Source organism: Gracilinanus agilis, chromosome 2 (genome assembly GCF_016433145.1).
Source record: "Gracilinanus agilis isolate LMUSP501 chromosome 2, AgileGrace, whole genome shotgun sequence".
NCBI lineage: Eukaryota > Metazoa > Chordata > Mammalia > Didelphimorphia > Didelphidae > Gracilinanus > Gracilinanus agilis.
The window spans coordinates 94,934,442-94,954,592 of NC_058131.1; the positions used below are offsets into that span (position 1 = coordinate 94,934,442).

The window sequence follows — 20,151 nt, forward strand, 5'->3', positions numbered from 1 at the left end:
ACAGGCCAGACTCCTTTGAGTGTGATTACGGTTCTCTTCCAGGAGGCTCTGTGATGTCTTGGGGCTTGATGCAATCACTAAGATATTATCTGCAAACAGGGGCATCTAGAGGATCTCACCATCCATAGGGAACCCTCTTGGACTCCAAATTGGCTCTCCTCCCCCACATCAGGGATACTTTTGGCAAGCATGTAATTCCCTGTTTTATGCCTTTCCTGTTGTTTAGGATAGGAGGCTTTACTGAACATGGTGTTGTTACAGCTTCCAGAGGATCCTGAATGATTTTGACGTAGGTGTGGGAGATAGCTTGGAAAAGAGCTTTAGGGTGTCATTTTTGTTCTATCAGATGAAATGTTTTCTTTCAGTAGACAAAAAATCATTAGTGGCATCTTGTTTTCTAATACTTCGAATTAATTGTGAAATAGTAACGTTGTGGCCCATTGTTGACCATCACTTACAAGTCTTTTCCTCTGATACCCTCAAGGATGCTCTTGATGCATATATGGATAGATCTTTAAGATTTTATATAGAGGAAAGAATAGACATGCAGGTTGGTAGTTATTCATGTGGTCTGTTCTTTTTTCCTGGTATAAAGAAGTTTTCAAGGTTTTTTGTTATCTTTTCTTTTTTTCAGATACTTTCTGTATCAGCCCCTCAGTACTCTCACAATTTTATTTTAAATATTTCTGCTTTATAGAGATTTGGTCTGATCTGGCTTTGTTCCCCCATTTAAGCGGCATTTCTCTCCTATCTAGAAATGTACAAAGAACTGTGATATTAGGGACCAAGTGTTGAAAAAGATTTCTTGAAATTGTTTTTGCAAATCTTTTCTCCTTTTCTTCCATTTTCATCCTTGCATGCCCCTGAGATGAGTGAATGTTTTCAAAGGACCATCCTTGCCACTTGGTGAATTTAGGAAGCAAAGGGAAAAAGATGGCAATCCATGAAACAAAGAAAAATAAAGTATGAGCCTCAGTATTATTGTGGCCCTCCTACTTCTGCAGTAACCATGGCAGAATGGTTGGAAAGGGGGCAAAGGGTGCTAAAAATCAGTGTTCTGAACCGTCGTCAAACTTTAATTTGACTGTTCGTAATATAAATGGAAAGTCTTTGACTAACAAATAGAGATATTGCTGGAGAAGATGAGCCATCAGTCTTGACATTTCGACTATATTATACATGAAGAAGGAAGATGCCAAGATAACTCACAGCCACCCTTAGAGAGGCAAAGAAAGGAGCCGGTGGAGCAGATTTTAACCCAGAGGCATATTTAGCAGTCATGTATTACAGTATTAACAATAAATATTTGCAAAAAGGCCACCATAAAAATAATTGCAGTTCATTTTTGTATCCCCTGCAAACTCTTGTACAGTATAGTTACTCGATAAATATTGAATTTAATTGCACTCAGCTACGTGCCTGGTACATAACAGGCTCTTAGTAAATATCAGTTTGTGATTTCTAAGTAGCAGTTTATTGTAGAAAAAACAGCAGTTAAAGGGCCGGAAAAAACCTGCATCTGCTATAGTGTTTTCACTTAAAATGGGAAAGATAAACATGCATAAACTAACACATGCAATGTAAATTAATATGCATAAATTAATATTTAATTACAGTTAAGATGGCTATATTACTATATAAACACACATGTAGCTTCCTCCTTTTTCTCCTTAGATAACGCTACCAATATTTTTCCCATGTCTTTTAGTTCTTATAGGCTCAGGCCATCAGTAAAACCATTATTAAACATTTGTTAGGTGACTACTATTTTTGTGTAAATGTTGTAAATATAATGTAAATATAATGTAAAAATTGTGTAAATATAAAGTCCTACTAGAATGCCTCATCATGACATAGAGGTGACTTTTGGGAAACTGCCAGGAAAAAGCATATTTTGGTGCATTCTGGCTAGCTGGGTTTCCAGTATATGCCCAGTGATGTCTATTACTTGCCTTTTGAGAACTTGTCTAGTTAAACCAAAGAGTTTCACCACAAGCTCGGTTTCAGGGGCTGGAGTTTTTCAGCCTCCTTGGCCACAGAATATCGACTAGGCATAGAAGAGTTATGGCCTTTAGAAGTGAAGGGAATACCTATGCGGATAGAATTAGAGGTCCATGAAAGGATTTCATTCACCTTGATGAAATCAAGGATCTTTCAAAGTATCTAAGGAGCATGAATAATTATAGCAATGAATATATTACTTTTATTAATGATTTTATTATTAATAATTAATTTTTAATAATAAACTCAATACTGTGGCACTAATTTCATTAGGATGAGCTGTTCAGCTACTCTTCCTGCATTCATGGAAGGGAGTTCCTCTTCTGATGAAATAATAAACTCCTAAAGAATTTTAATGTATGTAGATGTATTCTCTTATCTACCTTAATTTGAAATGAAAGGTCAGTTATTGGAGCAGATCTACCAGGCCTTTTCATTACTATTTATTTTACCATAAGCTAGTTCTTAAGTCAAACAATAATAGCAAGATACATAGCATACCCTTTTGTTTATAACAAATACAAATACTCATATATATGTATTTAAAAGACATCTACATATACATACACACCCTTACATCTATAATTAATACAAATACCTATATATATATGTATGTATAATAAGACATTTATACAAATATATACACACACCCTTATGTCTATAATTAATACAAATACTCCAATATGTGTATCTCTAATTAAGAAATGCCTAATCTTGAGGGAAATGCTAACCTTTATAACTGACATTTAACAGTTAACAACACCTTAATAACAACACCTTAAAGTTTGTAAAATGTTTGCATACATAATTACAGTAGATCCAGCAATGGCAATTTGGAACTATGCCCAAAGGGCTTTAAAAGACTGCCATAGCATTGCTGGGTTTGTACTCCAAAGAGATAAGGAAAACTACCTGTAGAAAAATATTTATAGCCGCACTCTTTGTTGTGGCAAAAAATTGGAAAATGAGGGGGTGCCCTTCAATTGAGGAATGGCTGAACAAATTATGGTATCTGCTGGTGATGGAATACTATCGTGCTCAAAGGAATAATGAACTGGAGGGATTCCATGTGAACTGGAAAGACCTCCAGGAACTGATGCAGAGTGAAAGGAGCAGAACCAGGAGAACATTGTACACAGAGATAGATGCACTATGTACTGTGGTGCAATTGAACATACTGGACTTCTCTACTAGCAGCAATGCAATGATCCAGGATAATTCTGAGGGACTTATGAGAAAGAACACTATCCACATCCAGAAAAAGAACTGTGGGAGGAGAAATACAGAAGAAAAACAACTGCTTGATCACATGGGTCGATGCGGATATGATTGGGGATGTAGACTCTAATCGATCACCCTAATGCAAATATCAATAATATGGAAATGGGTCAATGACACATGTAAAACCCAGTGGAATTGCTCATTGGCTACGGGAGGGGGTGGGGAGGAGGGGAAGGGAAGAATATGAATCATGTAACCATGGGAAAATATTCTAAATTAATTAAATAAAATTTTTCAAATAAAAATTTTAAACTAAAAATAAAATAAAAATAAAATATATTTGCATTAAAAAAGATAGATCCAGCAAGTACATGACTCGCTAGTTTTTGAGCCAAAATATGCAACATGTACTTAAGAAGTTAACAGGCATCATTGGCAACCGAGAGGACCATTAGACTCCTTTGGGTTCACCCTGATGTTCAGCCACTTGATCTACAAAGGGACAGTCAGTAATAATTCATCTCTCTCCAGATTCTGATCAGCAGTGATCCCTGGAAAGGTTAAAACCAAAAACCGTGGTGGTAGGTGAGAGGGAAGGTTCTAAAGAGTCAGGCTGGGACGTAGTGGGTGAAGTGAGCAGAGTATTGGATTTCTAGCCATACAAGAGAGGTGCTCCTGAGGATTCCATCACTGACCCTCCTTTTGGAGTTCTTGGTCTACTCTTTAGGGTTTAGCTAGTCAGTGACCAAAGATTCTCTCTACAAATTTATACAGTTTGTTGGCAGGCCTGAAGGATACTGACAGAAAAATTGGATAGTTCTTTCTTTCCAAGTTTAATTAATTAGAGTATTTTTCCATGATTACATGATTCATGTTCTTTCCCTCTCCTCCTCCAACCCCCCTCCCATAGCCAATAAGCAATTCCACTGGGTTTGACATGTGTCATTGATCAAGACCTATTTCTGTATTATTCATATTTGCACTAGGGTGATTATTTAGAGTCTACATCCCCAATCATTAGGATAATTTCTAAACGTGCTCTGAAAACATGTTTCATTGGAGTAATTCAAATGGAATTTTTTTAAAGCATCACAAGGAAAATAAAAGCATTTCTCAAGAGAGGTATGGGGTTTTTTTTGGCCAGAAATAAAAGTAAGAAATCCTCAAAGCACAAGGCATACTATTTAAGTCATAATTTCAAGTGAGAGAATTATTCTATTTTACAGCATTTTCACTTTAGGCATTTTCAATGTTTTGGTTCTTTCTTGGGCTTTTGATTATGTTCTAGTTGCCAGTTTCAAATGTTTTTGTACCTAAAAATATATACCAGCTTTATTTTTTTTTAACCCCTACCTTCCGTCTTAGAATCAATACTGTGTATTGGTTCCAAGGCAGAAGAGTGGTAAGGGGTAGGCAATGGAGGTTAAGTGACTTGCCCAGGGTCACACAACTAGGAAATACCTGATGCTAGATTTGAACCCAGGACCTCTCATCTCTGAGCCTGGCTCTCAATCCACTGAGCCACCTAGCTGCTCCCTATACCAGCTTCTTTGATTAGTAGTAAACATTTTCAATTGATTTTTTTTTAAACTAGTAAAAGCATTCAGATTTGACTTGTGGGCAAATGAGGAAAAAGTAACTTGGATAACTAACTGGCCCTTCCCAAATTAAGGGCAGTGACCACCAATTCAAACATCTTTTGTGCTGACAGGCACACAGAAGATGAGGCCAACTGTACTTACCCCTTAGAAAGTCTCTTCCTGAGTTCACTGAAGATGGTCAGAGTTCAAGAAATTCAATCTCTGAAAATTGCATGTAATGTGGCCAAATTAACAAAATGACACTAACTTATAATTAGAAGAAATTAATATTTTCATTAATCAGAGTAGTAAACTGATCTTGTGGTAGCAGTCAAACTTGAGATCTGAAGTTAGAGGCTCGAAAATTTTGTCGTGGGCACAGATTCTATTGATATATTTTCAAGAAAGAGCATCTCTCTTTAGAGATGGTTTAAAGTACCTTCCCTTTTGTTTACTAAAGTGAAATTTTTTAACCTAAAGATTATGTTCAGTATTGTCGATGTGTTTATTACTGGATCCAAATTTTGTGAAAATTAATCATTTGGACTGGTTGAATGGACGCTCTGGAACACCATTCACCATCTGGACGTGATAGTCAAAGAGGCATTGAGAAAAAAGGGCTAATTACTGGAACCTTTTATTTTATTTTATTACTTTTATTTTATTGCAACACTACACATGAGGCCCACTCAATTCACGAACCAAGTTATAGCAGGCCCTAGACTTGTTCGGTTTTAGTACTAAGGGTACAGAAGAATAATTTTCTTGAGTTAAGTGGCTATAATAGAAATGAATTAGACAGTCTTCCTTGCTCTCTAGAAGAATAATATACCATTCTAAAAGCATAATGGGAAGGCAGAGGACCTGGGTTAAAATCTGGGCTCAGACACCTCCTAGCTATATGACCCCAGGCAAAGTCACTTAACCCCTAAAACTCAAGTTTTATCTGGCCCCTGCCCTTCTGTCTTAGAGTTGTTAACAAGACATAAAGTAAAGGTTTTAGTTTGGTTGGTTTTTTGTTTGTTGTTTGTTTTTTTTTTTTTAACAGAAAGGATAGCAAAGAGCAAAGAAAACAAAACAGCATGAACACAACTATATTCCTTTCATCAAAAGCTCAATCTGAAGACATATAAGCCTTCCAAAAAGTGAACTTTTTTAGTTTCAGCCCATGATACTGCCATTAAATAAAGTGATTAACTTTTACATATAGGTAGCAAAGAATATTGGGCACTAGACTCGGAGGCAGGAAGACCTGAGTTCAAATGCAGCCTTAGACACTCAACTGTCTGACCCTGAGCAAGCAAGTGCCTCAGAATGCCTTAGAAACCAGGGGGTAATAACAGGACCCACTTCCCAAGGTTGTTGAGAGGGTCAGATGAGGTCTTGTAAGGGGCTTTGCAAACGTTAAAAGTGCTATTTTTTTTTTTTTTTACTTTAGCACTGTCTTAAAAAATTTTCCTATTCATGACAACATTTCCTCAGTGATACATTTGGGGCAGCTGAGCCACAGCAAGGCTGTGATTGCTAAAATGGTAGTTGAGACTTGGACCCTAGTTGGATTTTTTCTACCCTAAATACATGTATTCTGTAACTTTTGCATTTAATACCTGTTGTGATTAAAGTTTCCTTAGAGGTCCTAACCCAGCAACAGTGTATCACTTTGTTTCAAAGCAACAGATTTGACTACCATCCACTATTTTTAAATTTGAGGTTAAGACTCAGGAATTTCAGTCTCCCTCTTTATCTCCAAATACCAAATACCAGAACAGTCTTCTGATTACAGATGTGCCCGACAAATGCACAGTGAAATAAGGATTCATGCTGGCATCTTATTAATCAGCATCCTTGTTAAGACAGAATTCAAAAATATTATCTTATCAAGAGAACTAGCATGTTAAGTATTTTTAAAATTATTATTGTATCCTAACTTAGAGACAATTGGAGATCCACATATGAATCAGTCTCTCATTCCTTACTCTGAATGTGAAGTTGGAAAGCCAACTAGTACAGTGGAGAGAACATTGTGTTTGGGATCTGAAGAGTGAATGTGAATCATGGTTATGTGATATTTGATCACTGACTTATTTGTAGATGAGTTAAAAGAAAAATTCCTTCGTTATGAGAGAGGCACGGCTACACAGCAGATGATCTGAAAAAAAAATCTGGAGGTTTTACTATACTTCTAGGTTTAGTGGTGTGATCACCAAATTTTTCATTTTAGCTTTAGACTGGAAGGAACTTTAGGGGCCATTGAGTATTCAGGGCCTCCTTTTACAGGTGAGGAAACAGAGGCAAATTAGGGAAGTGTCTTCCCCAAGGCCGCATCATAATAGACAAAGTCAGGATTCAGAACCAAGGTCCTCTGACTCTAAATTCCATTTTCTTTTCACTGATAACACCACCTTTTACCACTGAAGTAGCTAGCTATTGAGGAATGCATGGTACAGTGAATTAAGCACAAAGCCAGCATCAATTGTGATATGCAACACTTGACAGGAAATGTGGTGGACTGGTCAGGGAATGAAAGGCTGGGACGTGCACTGGTATTCGTGGGACATCACCAGCCCTAGATGTTGGAAGGTTGTGATCTGTACTAGCTGGAGATCAGGGATCCATTGAGGTATTGAGTTTCACATAGACAAACGCAACCCCTATTTATAGTCAAGACCCCAGAAGGTGCGAATGTGTGAATTGCCACTTCTCAGATGTAGCCCAGATTGGTTATTGCACATCTATAAGGAACCCTAGGCAGAGCTAACCTTTCTTCTCCATTGTGATTCCTATTGTGGGGGTGATTGTGTGTCACTGTGTATGTGTATAAATGCCGACACACACTCATAAGTGCACATCTCTGTGACTGCATCTTTGTATACAGAATCAGAGATAGAAAAGTAATCCACACCAAAGCCCTAAGAAACCAATGATTAGACATTTGAAATTCTTAGATCTCTGAGCCATCTTCCTTACGTCAACCATCAAGTGACGAGTGTGAGGACTAAATTTTGAAACAGATTGTGTAATGTAATATTAGATAGAGAAGGTTACCAGCATATCATGGAAACAGATTTTTTAGAAATAGTGATGCTTTTTCTTTTTTTAAACTCTTGCCACTCAATACTACCCCTCTTAAACCCTCTCATGAGAAGTTTGGGATTTTTTAAAGTTACTTAAAATAAACTAACAATTGGGACTGACAGTATGTGCCATAACTTACAGCTTTTGTAAGGAAAAACTTCCTAATTAGAGCTCTACACAAGTATAAGTGACTGTCATGGAAGGGAAGAGGTTCTTCTCACTACGTGTTCAGTTCAAAGCTGGATGGCCATTTGTAGGTATGTGGCCAAGGTATTGGTTGGAATAGAGGATCAGTTTCTGAGACACTTCGCCTTTCTCAGTCCCAATTTACTTCTTAGAGGCAGCAAGGTGTTGGGCTCAGAGGCAAGAAGCCCGAGTTCGAATTCTGCTTCATCACTTACTAGCTATATGACCATGGGAAAGTAACTTCATCTTTCTCTGCTTCGGGTTCCTTATCTATAACATGGGGTTAATAATAGTTCCTAGTCCACAGGGCTGTTGTGAGGGGATTTGTAAACTATAAGGTTGTATATAAATGCTAGTTTTTATTATCATCAAATCAGCATTAACAGTAGCTGTACTACCTACTCCTAAGAGTTGTTGTGGGATCAAATTAGAGAACTTAAGCAAATTACATTAAACCAAACACTGTGCTTACAAGTTATGATGATCATCATGGCATGTCTTAAGTAGAGTGAATTCAAGGTAGTATAATCAGAAGTATAAAACCGTACCTAAACTTATAATTACTATTCTGAATACTATACAGTTTTTGAGGCAGCTAGATGGCTCCATGGCTAGATGCTGGGCCTGGAGTCAAGAAGACTCGAGTTCAAATGTGGCCATAGACACTAGCTGTGGGACTCTGGGCAAGTCACTTAACCTCCTTTTCTTTAATCCATTGGAGAAGGCAATGGCAAATCATTCCAGTGTCTTTGCCCATGGGCAGTATGGCCCACAGGGTCACAGAGGCAAACACAATTCAGGAATCACTGTTGTTTTTTAGCTTTAGCGTGGAAGAACTTTATAGGTCATTTTAGTGTTCAGTACCTTCTTTTATGGGTGAGAAAACTGAGGCAAATCGAGTGAAATGTCTTGACCGAGGCCACATAATAATTGGCAAAGCTGGGATCTGAACTGACAAATACAATTTTTTTAAACTTTTACCTTCTGTTTTAGAAGCAATTGATTCAAGGCAGAAAAGCATTAAGAGAGGTAGGCAATTGGAGTTAAGTGACTTGCCTAGGGTCACACAGGTAGGAGGGGTCTGAGTGCAGTTTTAAACCCAGGACCTCCTGTATCCAGGCCTGGCTCTATCTAGCTGCCCCCAACAAATAAAAATTTTAATACAGAACTACATTAACAAAATATTTCTTGAAGGTTACAGAAAAGATGGAAATTACCAAATAGGGATTATTTAATTTTTTTTGGACTCATACCCCATGCCCAGCACATAGTAGGCACTTTTAAAATGCTTTATTGATTGACAGGTCCTGCTGATCTGGGAAAAACTTAAGTTAAAAACTTACTTGGGACAGACCGTCTTCATCCAAGAACTAGTCCAGCTAGCAGTGGAGAGGCTCATTCACAGAAGGCTGGCCACTGTGAAACACATACAATTGCAAAACAGCTCAGTTCTTTGCCGTCCAATGGGAGAATGGATGTAAAAATATAGACAGAATCATGTAAGATGAGGGCATTGATGGGGATTCTTCTGCCAGTATATACTATTAATCTCTGGTGGGCTAAGAGCTAACAGGCCAGCCTCTGCACTTCGCAAGGTTCCTCTGTGACCCCAAGTTCTCATAGCCATTCTAAGACTACAGTTCCCAACAGTTTCATCCCTGCACTGGTGAAATAATAGGTCCAGAAAAGATTTTTATTTTAATGAAGTTTTTTTTAAGATAATCATTTTGTTTTGTTCTTATTTTTAGTTGTGTCCAACTCCATTGACCACATTGGGGGGTTTCTTGATTTGCCTTCCTTTTCCAGCTCATTTTACAAATGAGGAACCAAGGTAGAGTTAAGAGACTTGCCCAAGGTCACACAACTAGTTAAGTGTCTGAGGTTGGATTTGAACTCATAAAGGCGAGTCTTCCTGATTCTGAGCCTATCACTCTATTGGCTGCATAGAGCTACCCCAATAATTCTTTTTTTTTTTTAAAGATGAGCCTTATCCCTTCAGTACACAAGGATGCTTAACAAGTGAAAAGAACCTTGAGCTAGAAAATCTAAATTAAGCTTAAATGTAATAGCTTTTAGTAGCCATTATTTTCCACTGTTGTTTGTTGTTAATGATATTATTATTGTCTCTCCTCTCCTTACCTCTTCCTCCGTGTTTAACTATAATAAAGTAAAGATATTTTAACAAAATGCCAGTGAGGTGGTGAAATGGATAGAATGCCAAACATGGCATCAGAAAGATCTGAGTCCAGAACAGACCTCAAACACTAGCTGTGTGACCCTGGCCAAGCCACTGATCCCTCTCTGCCTCAGTTTCCTCAGCTACAAAATGAGCTGGAAAAGGAAATGGCAAACCACTGCTGTATCCTTGCCAAGAAAACCTCAAATAGTCACGAATCACAAAAAGAGTCAGACATGACTAAAAACAACCAAACAGCAATTTTAAACAAATGACATGTAAAAAATGGAATTCAAGTGGTTTAAGGAGTCATTTGTACATATTCAATTCAACTGTTGTTTCTGAATATTTACTTCAAAATGCAACAAAATTTTTTCCTCTTTCCTCAGGAAGACTATGATCGCCTGAGACCTTTATCTTATCCCATGACTGACGTCTTCCTTATATGTTTTTCTGTCGTAAACCCAGCCTCCTTTCAAAATGTGAAGGAGGAGTGGGTACCAGAATTAAAGGAATATGCACCGAATGTACCCTTCTTATTAATTGGAACCCAGGTATGTCTGATAACAAGTCTCTTCCTTTTCTAGTCTTTCTCTCCTTTTGCCTGGGTAACCATCTGACAGAGGTTTGGTCATACTGCTTTCTCAGAAACTAAAAACACCCCAATGCCAAGATTAAAAAGGTCTAGCCTCTTCCCTTCCTATCCCTAGACTTGACCAGTCAGTGTTTTTGATGAACTTTATATACATATGTAATATATATTTAATATATATATTATAACTACCTTTATACCTCAACATACTGAATTCTCACCTAATTCAAAGCCCAATCATGGCTCTGATTTCTTCACCAAAAACAATTCCCTCTTTGTTCCCCCAAAACTCTGCGCCTTTCTTACAGCATTTCTTCCATTCTGCTTTCAAACACATTTACATATGATTATCTAGTTATGCTATATGTAATCATATTTAAATAAAAATAGTTCTATATCTCCCTACTAAATTGTGTCTTCTGTGTAAACAAGACATATTTGAAATAAATTTCTATCCAAGAAAAAAAAGATTACTGGTAACTGCTGTAGTTGGGTTGGGGGTATTGGCTGGGTCACTCATAGCCTTGAGGTTTAGCAAGTAATTCAAACTGTTTCACCTTTGGATAAGAGCTAAGTTCTAGTCAGTTTGGAGAAAATAATGGTGAAAGGAGCAACCACAGTAAGTTAGAGGGGGCAAAAGCTTCATCCATTTTTTTCCATTTTCTTTAGGAACATGGGAAATAAGTAGAACTAGATATTTTACTTAATCTTTACAAGACATAATTTTGGCACATTTATTGGTCTTTTTTAGATTGATCTTCGAGATGACCCCAAGACTTTAGCAAGATTGAATGATATGAAAGAAAAACCTGTATGTGTGGAACAAGGACAGAAACTAGCAAAAGAGGTAAATGGATCGTTCTTAGTTATCCTGTCTCAGGTAAACCTAGTCTTACTAAGATGCAGAAAGTAAAAATAAATGTCAGAGATGAATCTATGAATGAATACTTGCCTATAGTTTCTTCTAAAAATTAAACTTAAGCCAAAAATATGGGCAGAAATATAGAGGAAATTAAAATGCTCAAAGCCTTTCTTGGCCCCTTTTTAGGCAAATAACCATTTAAAGGGGAAAGAAATTTAATATCTAGTTAGTGGAGCAGCCACAAGATTTCAGTGACTTTTCAAACAAAATTGTCAATCTTGATATGGTTTAGAAATAACTTTCAGCTGTGATTTTTCTCAAACTTCTTGTACCATTAATCATGATGCCAATAAGCTTCATTCAATCACTTGAGAAAATAATAGTGGCACATGTAAGACTTTTCTATTAAAATTCTTAGTAGCCTCTAGATTAAGAGCTAAGAGAAAACAGAATATGTTGGTTCTGGCTTCACATAAAATGTATATTGTTCTTTGTAATCGTTAGAAATTAAATGTAAATAGGGTGTCTTTCAGATATCAAAAAATTCTTATCAGAAGTCAGGAATGAAACATTTTTTAAGCAAAAAACCCATAATAGTTTGCTTTACAATACTTGAAACTGCATAATCATTGCCCTTTTCCCCCCACAGATAGGAGCATGCTGCTATGTGGAGTGCTCAGCTTTAACACAGAAGGGCCTGAAGACGGTTTTTGATGAAGCTATCATAGCCATTTTAACTCCAAAGAAACACACGGTGAAAAAAAGAATAGGATCAAGATGCATAAACTGTTGTTTGATCACGTGAGACAGGGGTCCACTGGCCAGGAATACCATGTATTTCTCTCCCACTATAAGAAACGGTACAGATACATAGACCTCTTGCAGGTAAAGAAGTTTAGGAGCTGAGGTCAAGAAAGCAACTGCCTTCAGAAATCTGTGAAGTTCATTAAGAATAGCCATCCACAGGCCAGGAAGCAGAAAACAGCATCTGAAGCCACAATCTGTTACAAATACTTTATTTCAGCTAGAAGGTACAATCTCTCAGGGGTTTCATAGTTTAAAAAGCTACAACCACACCATCTTGCAACTGCATAAAAAATGCTGTAAATGGAATTGCTTGGCTCTGTAGTAATACTTCAGAAGGTTTGAATCTTCTGCTTTGACCACATAAATTTCTGCACAGTCTTTATGGAATCTGCACAAAGAAACACCTTCTCTTTTTGCTCCACTTATCTGCTCTTGTATGTGAGCTGCTTCCTGTTCCTGTAAATCCATACAGGGGAGATGAGAAGACCAGCCATGTACCCAAAGGTGGCTCCCAGCGTACAGGAGATGGGCCAGACCTAAGGAAAGAGTGTGGAAGACAAAAAGGAAAATGTTTTGTACTTGAGCACAAGTTCTGTGTAATCTAAACATTTCTATTTTAAAGCTTAACATGCTTTCCTAATGAATGCCAAAACTGTAATAAGATTATATCTGCATTTATCATGAACACTAAATGCTGTATAGTTTTTAGTTGATGTGCATTAAAATGTATCCGGGCATCTGCCAACTATAGATTTAGTTTGATCCTCCCAAAACTTGCATGATAAAAAAACATGCTAAAACTTAAGTTTTGGGTCAGACTTATTAAATATATTCCCATTTTGCTGTATATTTGGGGCTCAATTCAGACCTTCAAAACAGTTAATTTTTATAAAAAAAATTTTTTTCTTGCCCTGTTGCTGTGGATGTGTACACTGAATGAATAAGACAAAATATGTGGTCATCAAACAGAAAAATCTTTAAACTGTATAAAACAGGGGAAGAGACCTAGAAATCCAAACATGTTACATGAAATTGATCACAGAGCAAATGGTGTCAAAAGAAGTCCTTTTGGGACACCTCCACTCCTCCTCCCCCCACTCCCACCCCCCAAGAGCGAGGATTGAATGTCCTATAGGTTTCATTTCAAACTTGATAGGATAATAAATACAGAGAGCTAGAATTGGCTTAGTGATCATCCAAACCAGGGGTTCTTAACCTTGTTTGTTTCATGGAACCCTCTCAGAATGTTTTTTAATGCATAAAACAAAACACAAAAGATTACAAAAAGAAAACCAATTTTTGAAATTACCAAATATTTTTAAAAACAAGTTCATGGTCATTAGGTTAAGAACTCTTGATTATGGATCAACTACCTCCCTCATTTTTATGGATGGGAAAATTTGGAGTTCATAGAGGTGAAGGGACTTGCCCAAGATTATATAAGTTCTAAGTGGTAGAACCAGAATTTGAAACCAGATCTTGACTCCCACTCTTCTTTTAACTCTAGTCTCTTAATCACTTTCTTGAGCCTTACAACAATTAAAGCATTACAGGGAAGGAATAAGGAATGTTGATTTTATTTGCCCATTGGATCACAGAATTTCAAAGCTGGACAGGGTTTTAAGAGGTCACCAGTCCAAACCACATGTGAAAAAGGATCCTCTCCACAATACACCCCTTGGTTTTTGTTCAAAGTGCTCAATTCCCCCTATTGTCCCTTTTTAGCTCTTTTCATTAAGGCAAATTATTTTTCTCTGCAACTTCTGCCCTAATTTGTGGTGCCCACAATTGAAGTTTATATTTCCACACATGGTTTGCTTTGCTTTCAGATTCTGCCTAACTACTTTCCCACTTTTGGCTTAGAAAAATGATTTTTTTAAATTGGGGTGTGAGTCTTTACATTTATCCCTATTAACTTTTATCTTAGATTTGGCCCCATATGCCAACCATTAAGATATTTTGAATCCTTTCATCCAGTACATCCCTCACAATTCTGAGTCATTGACATATTTAAAAAGCACACCATCCATGCCCCTAGCTAGCTAGTCACTTGATAAAAATATCAAACAGCACAAGACCAAGCACAGATTCTCAGACTACTCCATTTGGGGTCTTCTTAAGCTGACACCAAATGATTAAAAATTACTATTTGGACTCTCCAACCATTCAACTCATTCCAAATTCAGCTAAACATACTATATTTTTCTCCCATTTAAATCCCCCCACAAGAACAGCATGACAGAGTTCATCAAATACTTTAGTAAAATGAACCTCATTTGCCCTGATCTACCACTGTAGGGATCACACCCAAAACCAAAATGCACTAACTCTTGAATATCCTAGTCATGTGGCTCTTCCATCACTTTGCTTCTTTTTCTATAGGTTTGCTACTTTCTGGGATTTTCCAGGAACTGATGTCAAAAGTTCACTGGCTCATAATTGGCAGAGACTATTTTCTTCACAATTTTGAAAAATGAGGGCATTTGCCCTTCTCCAGTCCTGTAGTACCTCTCCCATTTTCTTGGTACAGGTTGTGCAATCTTAAAGAAAAGGATTGGTTGCTCTTTTTTGTTTGTTTTATTTTAAATGTATTCATCTGTGAGTATATATTTTATTATACTGGAATCTCTAGTCCTTGATGTGCATAGCATGGTACGACTTTAAAGTAATACTTAGTTTTTATAGTATAATCCTTTTGGTAAAGGAAGCCCTTTGCTAAAAGTCCATGACAAGCTGGCCTAGTACTGAATAACAACGCTCATGTAATCATTCAAATAAGTTCCAATTATCCCGAGAATAGTCAGAAACTAAGGCAAATTTTCATTTTTATCGAGTATTTATTAAATATATATGTCACTACATACCCGCATTACTATGTCTAAATATATAGTACATCCACAAATCACCTGTCTCCAACTCTTATGTAAACATAGAATCAGGCAGATAAATTTAACCTCTACCCTACACCACCATTTTTTAAAACTTGACTGTAAAATGTTAATTCTTCATTTCCACATTTCAGAGTCAAGATAATGTATCTAATTCAAGTGGCTATGAGGATTATAGAACATCTCCTAGTTTTTATAGCCCAAATCATGATTTCTATTATGTTCAGTCTAATTTCTATAAGGTTCTAGGCATAAGCTGATTAGTTACCATGATTAAACTGCATATTTCTAGGTAATGGAACACAAGATTGTTCCACTTGAGAAATATTTCAGTACTTAAATGTGCTGTCAGTCATTACACTCATAATACAATGGCTCACTGTATGTTAAGACTATAGGAAATGTTTTTTTTTTTTAATACAAAGACTTCTGCAGAATAATAAATGTTTACATCATGCTTCTCAGTTTATAAAGTGTTTTCCTTACAACAAGCCTGTGAAGCAGAGTATATTCTCTCCATTTTACAAGTGAGGAAAACAATGCTCAGTTGGGTTAAATGATTCCTAAAATAAGATCAGACCTCTCAACATTCACATGAGGCACAGGTATGAGAACTGGGCCTTGAGCCTAGGTGTTCCAAGGATCTTTCCATTGTACCACTTTATAGGATTATTTTACCACGAAAAAAGTAATTTTTGTATCATCTAAATTGTTCTTCATAATTAATTGGAGATGACAACCTTGGAATCAGAAGGCCTGTGGTGGAATCTTGGCTGTTTCTACATATTTACCCATGTAACCATAGGCAAATCCCACAGCCTCTCTGAACATTAATTTCCTCACCTGTAAAGTAAGGAGTCTGAAAAGATGATCTCTATGGTCTAGCTTTAATCTCTAAGGAACCTATCATCTAGAACAAGAAGAGTGACCATTTACCATTTTCAATTAGATTTGGTGGGTTGTTGCTTTTAAATCATAACCATGAACAAATTTTTTAAATGTGTGAACTTCAGATATCTAGCTGAGCTCCTTCAGAGTACCCAGGCTTATCAGCAAATGCAAATGCAAATCAAGCAAAAGCTTGGATTCTATACAGACAGGTTTCAATCAGTGTGAACAAGTCAGTGAAGCAATCGCATTATTTGAATTCACACTGCATAATTCCCCTGGGCTGGAACCAATTGCCAGATTTTACAAGAACATTTTGCAAACTCAAATACATGTACCCGCTCCTGGCTAGGGAGTGGGGGACAGGTGACCCGAATTCTAGTTACGACTATGCCAAGTCGTTTCATTTTCCTCAGTTGTAAAATGAGCCCTTCCAAACTCTAAAATTCTAAAGATTTCTAATTTTACTTTGGTTCACAAATAAGTATTTTTCAGACCACCAGGCTTTCATCTTCACATTCCAAAGACAAAATATTCATCATTGGTCTTTAGAGCTTTAGCAAAGATGATATCTGTGATTCTGAGGTGCCTTAGGTTGTACTCTTGACCTTGATGAGTTTGGGGTAATTTGTCCCCAATCCAGAGCTTTTAAAAAATGAGCATTTTCTTATGGAAAGTCTAGTTACTGCTACTTTAACTCAACCAAAGATTTGTTTTCTTTTAGTATTAGGAGGTCACTGGAATGGCCTTTGTAAAATTTCAATGCTTGAGGATTTTTTTTTAAATACAATGAAGGCAGTTCATTGATAATAAAGTAAAATCATTTTATAGTAATATTAACTAACTTGGAAGACCAGTCTAAAATTAATTTTCAAAGGAATTATTAAGTTTGATTATACAAATGCAGGAAGTAAATCCAAATAACTTAAATTGTTCTCTTATTGTTTATTATTATTCTTAATGAATAATAAACTTATAATTAGTACTATCTGCATAAACTGTGCTGTCCTTAAAAATATTTTTCCTCTCTGAAACTGTTTTATACTTTCTGCTTAGTGCATTATCTTTTATAGCAAAGTACCTCAGCCCAGACTAGGTTAAGCTTTCAAATATTCCAGATTAGTAGTGCCTGAATAAAGTTTTATCATAAGAGTATTTTAGTAACCTTTATTTCAAAATATTGCTTATATGTGCAATCCCATTATTAAATTTAAATACAAAACAATAGTCCTGTTTTTTCCTAAGTGATCATTGATTTGGGGGGGGGGGTCCATATTAACTTCTGTATTACAAATAAAATGAATACTTAAGAGTTGAGGATGTATGTAAAACATTAAACTTCTTATCCTATAGTATTTATAATAGTCTATATTTAAAACTCAAAGATAGCATTTTTGGTAATAAGTTAGGAGAATTTGTAACTTGTATTAATCTTCTTTATTCCTTTTATTTTCACTTTCTTTTTGTCTACTTACTATGGTCAAAGCAAGTTAAAACCATTTGTAGTCAACAACTTCAGACCACTTGTAGTCTATTAAAATCCAAAAATATTTTCAAAGGATTGGTAGATCTTCCCTTTAGCAGCCCAGCTCAAATTCCAACTTGGGAAAATGAATCCACTCTCCATAAATCCCTATCTAATTTCAGTACTGTGCTCCTGAGCTGACACACAGTATTATCTATAAATAGCTGAATTTTTTCCAACTTGTGGTCAAGTACCAAAAAACATAAAACTAATTTTTAAGTGACTTGTTTAGAACCATTAACTATGGCTTGGAAATATTGCTTTTCAAAATTATTTTACATAGATCTAAAAAAAGACAGTTGCCTTCTTGCCACCAGCAATTAAAACTACTCCTAATATAGAGGAATATGAATGCCTACCTTCCTAAAGCCAGCCTATGTAATATATTATGATTGTTTAGTCTTATTTTACCTTCTTGAGAGAGGCCATATTCCAACTGCATAGGTTATATTTTTTCTGTCACATTATGATTTTATTAAGTTAAATATTGTTTGAAATAAATGGGCCTGCCTAGAGTAAGGGGTTATTTTTGTTAAGAAGACTTCATTGCAAGTCTTTTTTGTAATAGAATTTGACCTAACACAAGGAACAGTAAAAGGCAGTCCATTTGGAGCAAAGGGGATCAATGACAAAAGCAAAATTGCCATAAGCTCTCACCTTTGTGAAAGGTTGCTATTACTGCCTACCTCCCCCTTGAGACTTCCATTAATGCTCGCCATTAAAAAACTAAGACATGCCAATATGATGAATAGTGTCTTTTCTTCAAATGTTATCTCTACTTAATCACTTATTTCCATGGTTTTGATAGCAAAGACGATATTTTACACAAAGAATACCTTCTCTTTTTCAATCCTAAAACAAAAATCTCAATTTAATATGATACAATAAACAACAAGCATTACTTGTCTACTATCTGCCAGGCACAGAAGATTCAGAAACAAAAGTGAAACAACTGCTGCCCTCAATAAGCTTACATTTGATCAGAAAAGTCATACATATATAGGCAGATGTATATGAGCCAGGTACAAAATAAATACAGGGGAATAGGGGAGTGGAGAAGACAGAACTACCAAGAAGTGTCTCTGCTCCAGAGGCACTATAGCATAATACAAAGAGATGGATTTGTAGCCTAAATATACAGTTGTATGACTTTGAGCAAGTCACTTAATGATAATATTGTACTTGGCATCATGGTTTCGTGGAAGAGAATTGGAAGTCAGGACCTAGATTCCAACCCTACCTCTGTTACTATCTGTATAGGTGATATTCCCTCATCTCTGAAATAAAGCGGGTGGACTAGATGATTTCCAAAGTCCTTTGCTACACTAAAATTCCCTTTGTAGAAAGGTGAGTTTAGCTCTACTTTGCTATAACTGACTCCCAGGTACGAGATGATTAATCAATTAATGAGAATTTATTAAGAGGCTACTACCTGCCAACCACTATGCTGGGTGCCAGGGATAATACAAATGCAAAAAAGAGAAGTAATCTCTACTCTTAAGGAATTTACATTCTATCAAATAAAACTACAGTGGCAACCTGAGCTGGCTAAGTACATTATTTTGTCCTCTCAAACAGAATACTAGAGTAAAATTCTACATAAAAACATGTCCAAACTTTTGCTAAAGCAATTTTTTTCTTTTAAAAAAAAATGCTATGTGTATACATGTGGGTATATATATATATATATATATATACATATATATATATATATATTTAAATATATATTTCCTTTTCTGTTAACCCTCACCTTCCATCTGTGTATTGGTTCTAAGGCAAAAGAATGGTAAGTCTAGCCAAGGGGGAGGTTAAGTGACTTTCCCAGGGTCACACAGCTAGGAAGTGTCTGAGGGTAGATTTGAACCCAGGACCTCCCATTTCTGGGGCCAGCTCTCAATCCACAAAGCCACCCAGCTGCATATATATATATATGTATGTTCCTCGTTCCTATGAGCCCTTCCCTTAGTTGTACAATTTGCCTTTCATATCATTTCCCCCTTTTGTTGTGTTTTTTCTTCTTGGTGTCTTTAATCTTACAGAAAGGTTGCATAGATTAATCGCATCTATTACATTAATAACAGGAGTGAAGTAAAGAGGAACAGAAGACTAGACTAAACTTCCTTGACCACAGAAGAGATGATGAGAAAGGTAATAAATCTTTATATAGTGCATATTGCATGTCGGGTACTATTTAGGCACTTTACAGATATCTTACTGGATCCTCACAACAACCCTTCAAGGTAGGTGCTGTTATCTTCACTTAAAAGTTGAGGAAACTGAGGCAAACAAGGGCTAAGTGACTTGTATGGAGTTACATGGTAGTTCATTAACTTGGGCTAGATTTGAACTC

At 36.4% G+C, this 20,151-nt stretch overlaps 2 protein-coding genes across 4 annotated transcripts in view; one reads left to right on the plus strand and one right to left on the minus strand.

The window, feature by feature from the left end:
* Positions 1–12,607, plus strand: part of RHOQ (ras homolog family member Q) — a 39,960-nt gene extending 27,353 nt beyond the window's left edge. The window contains exons 3-5 of the mRNA XM_044663295.1: positions 10,629–10,793; positions 11,583–11,678; positions 12,343–12,607. Of these exons, the coding sequence (XP_044519230.1) occupies positions 10,629–10,793; positions 11,583–11,678; positions 12,343–12,498 (417 nt within the window). The 3' untranslated portion in view covers positions 12,499–12,607. The remainder of the gene's footprint in view (positions 1–10,628; positions 10,794–11,582; positions 11,679–12,342) is intronic.
* A 184-nt stretch (positions 12,608–12,791) lies between these two features.
* The window catches only part of PIGF (phosphatidylinositol glycan anchor biosynthesis class F), a 38,862-nt gene continuing 31,502 nt past the window's right edge, over positions 12,792–20,151 (minus strand). For all 3 annotated transcript variants that reach the window (XM_044663293.1, XM_044663292.1, XM_044663294.1), the window contains one exon: positions 12,792–13,036. In XM_044663293.1, coding sequence (XP_044519228.1) covers positions 12,923–13,036 — 114 coding nt within the window. In that variant the 3' untranslated portion in view covers positions 12,792–12,922. The remainder of the gene's footprint in view (positions 13,037–20,151) is intronic.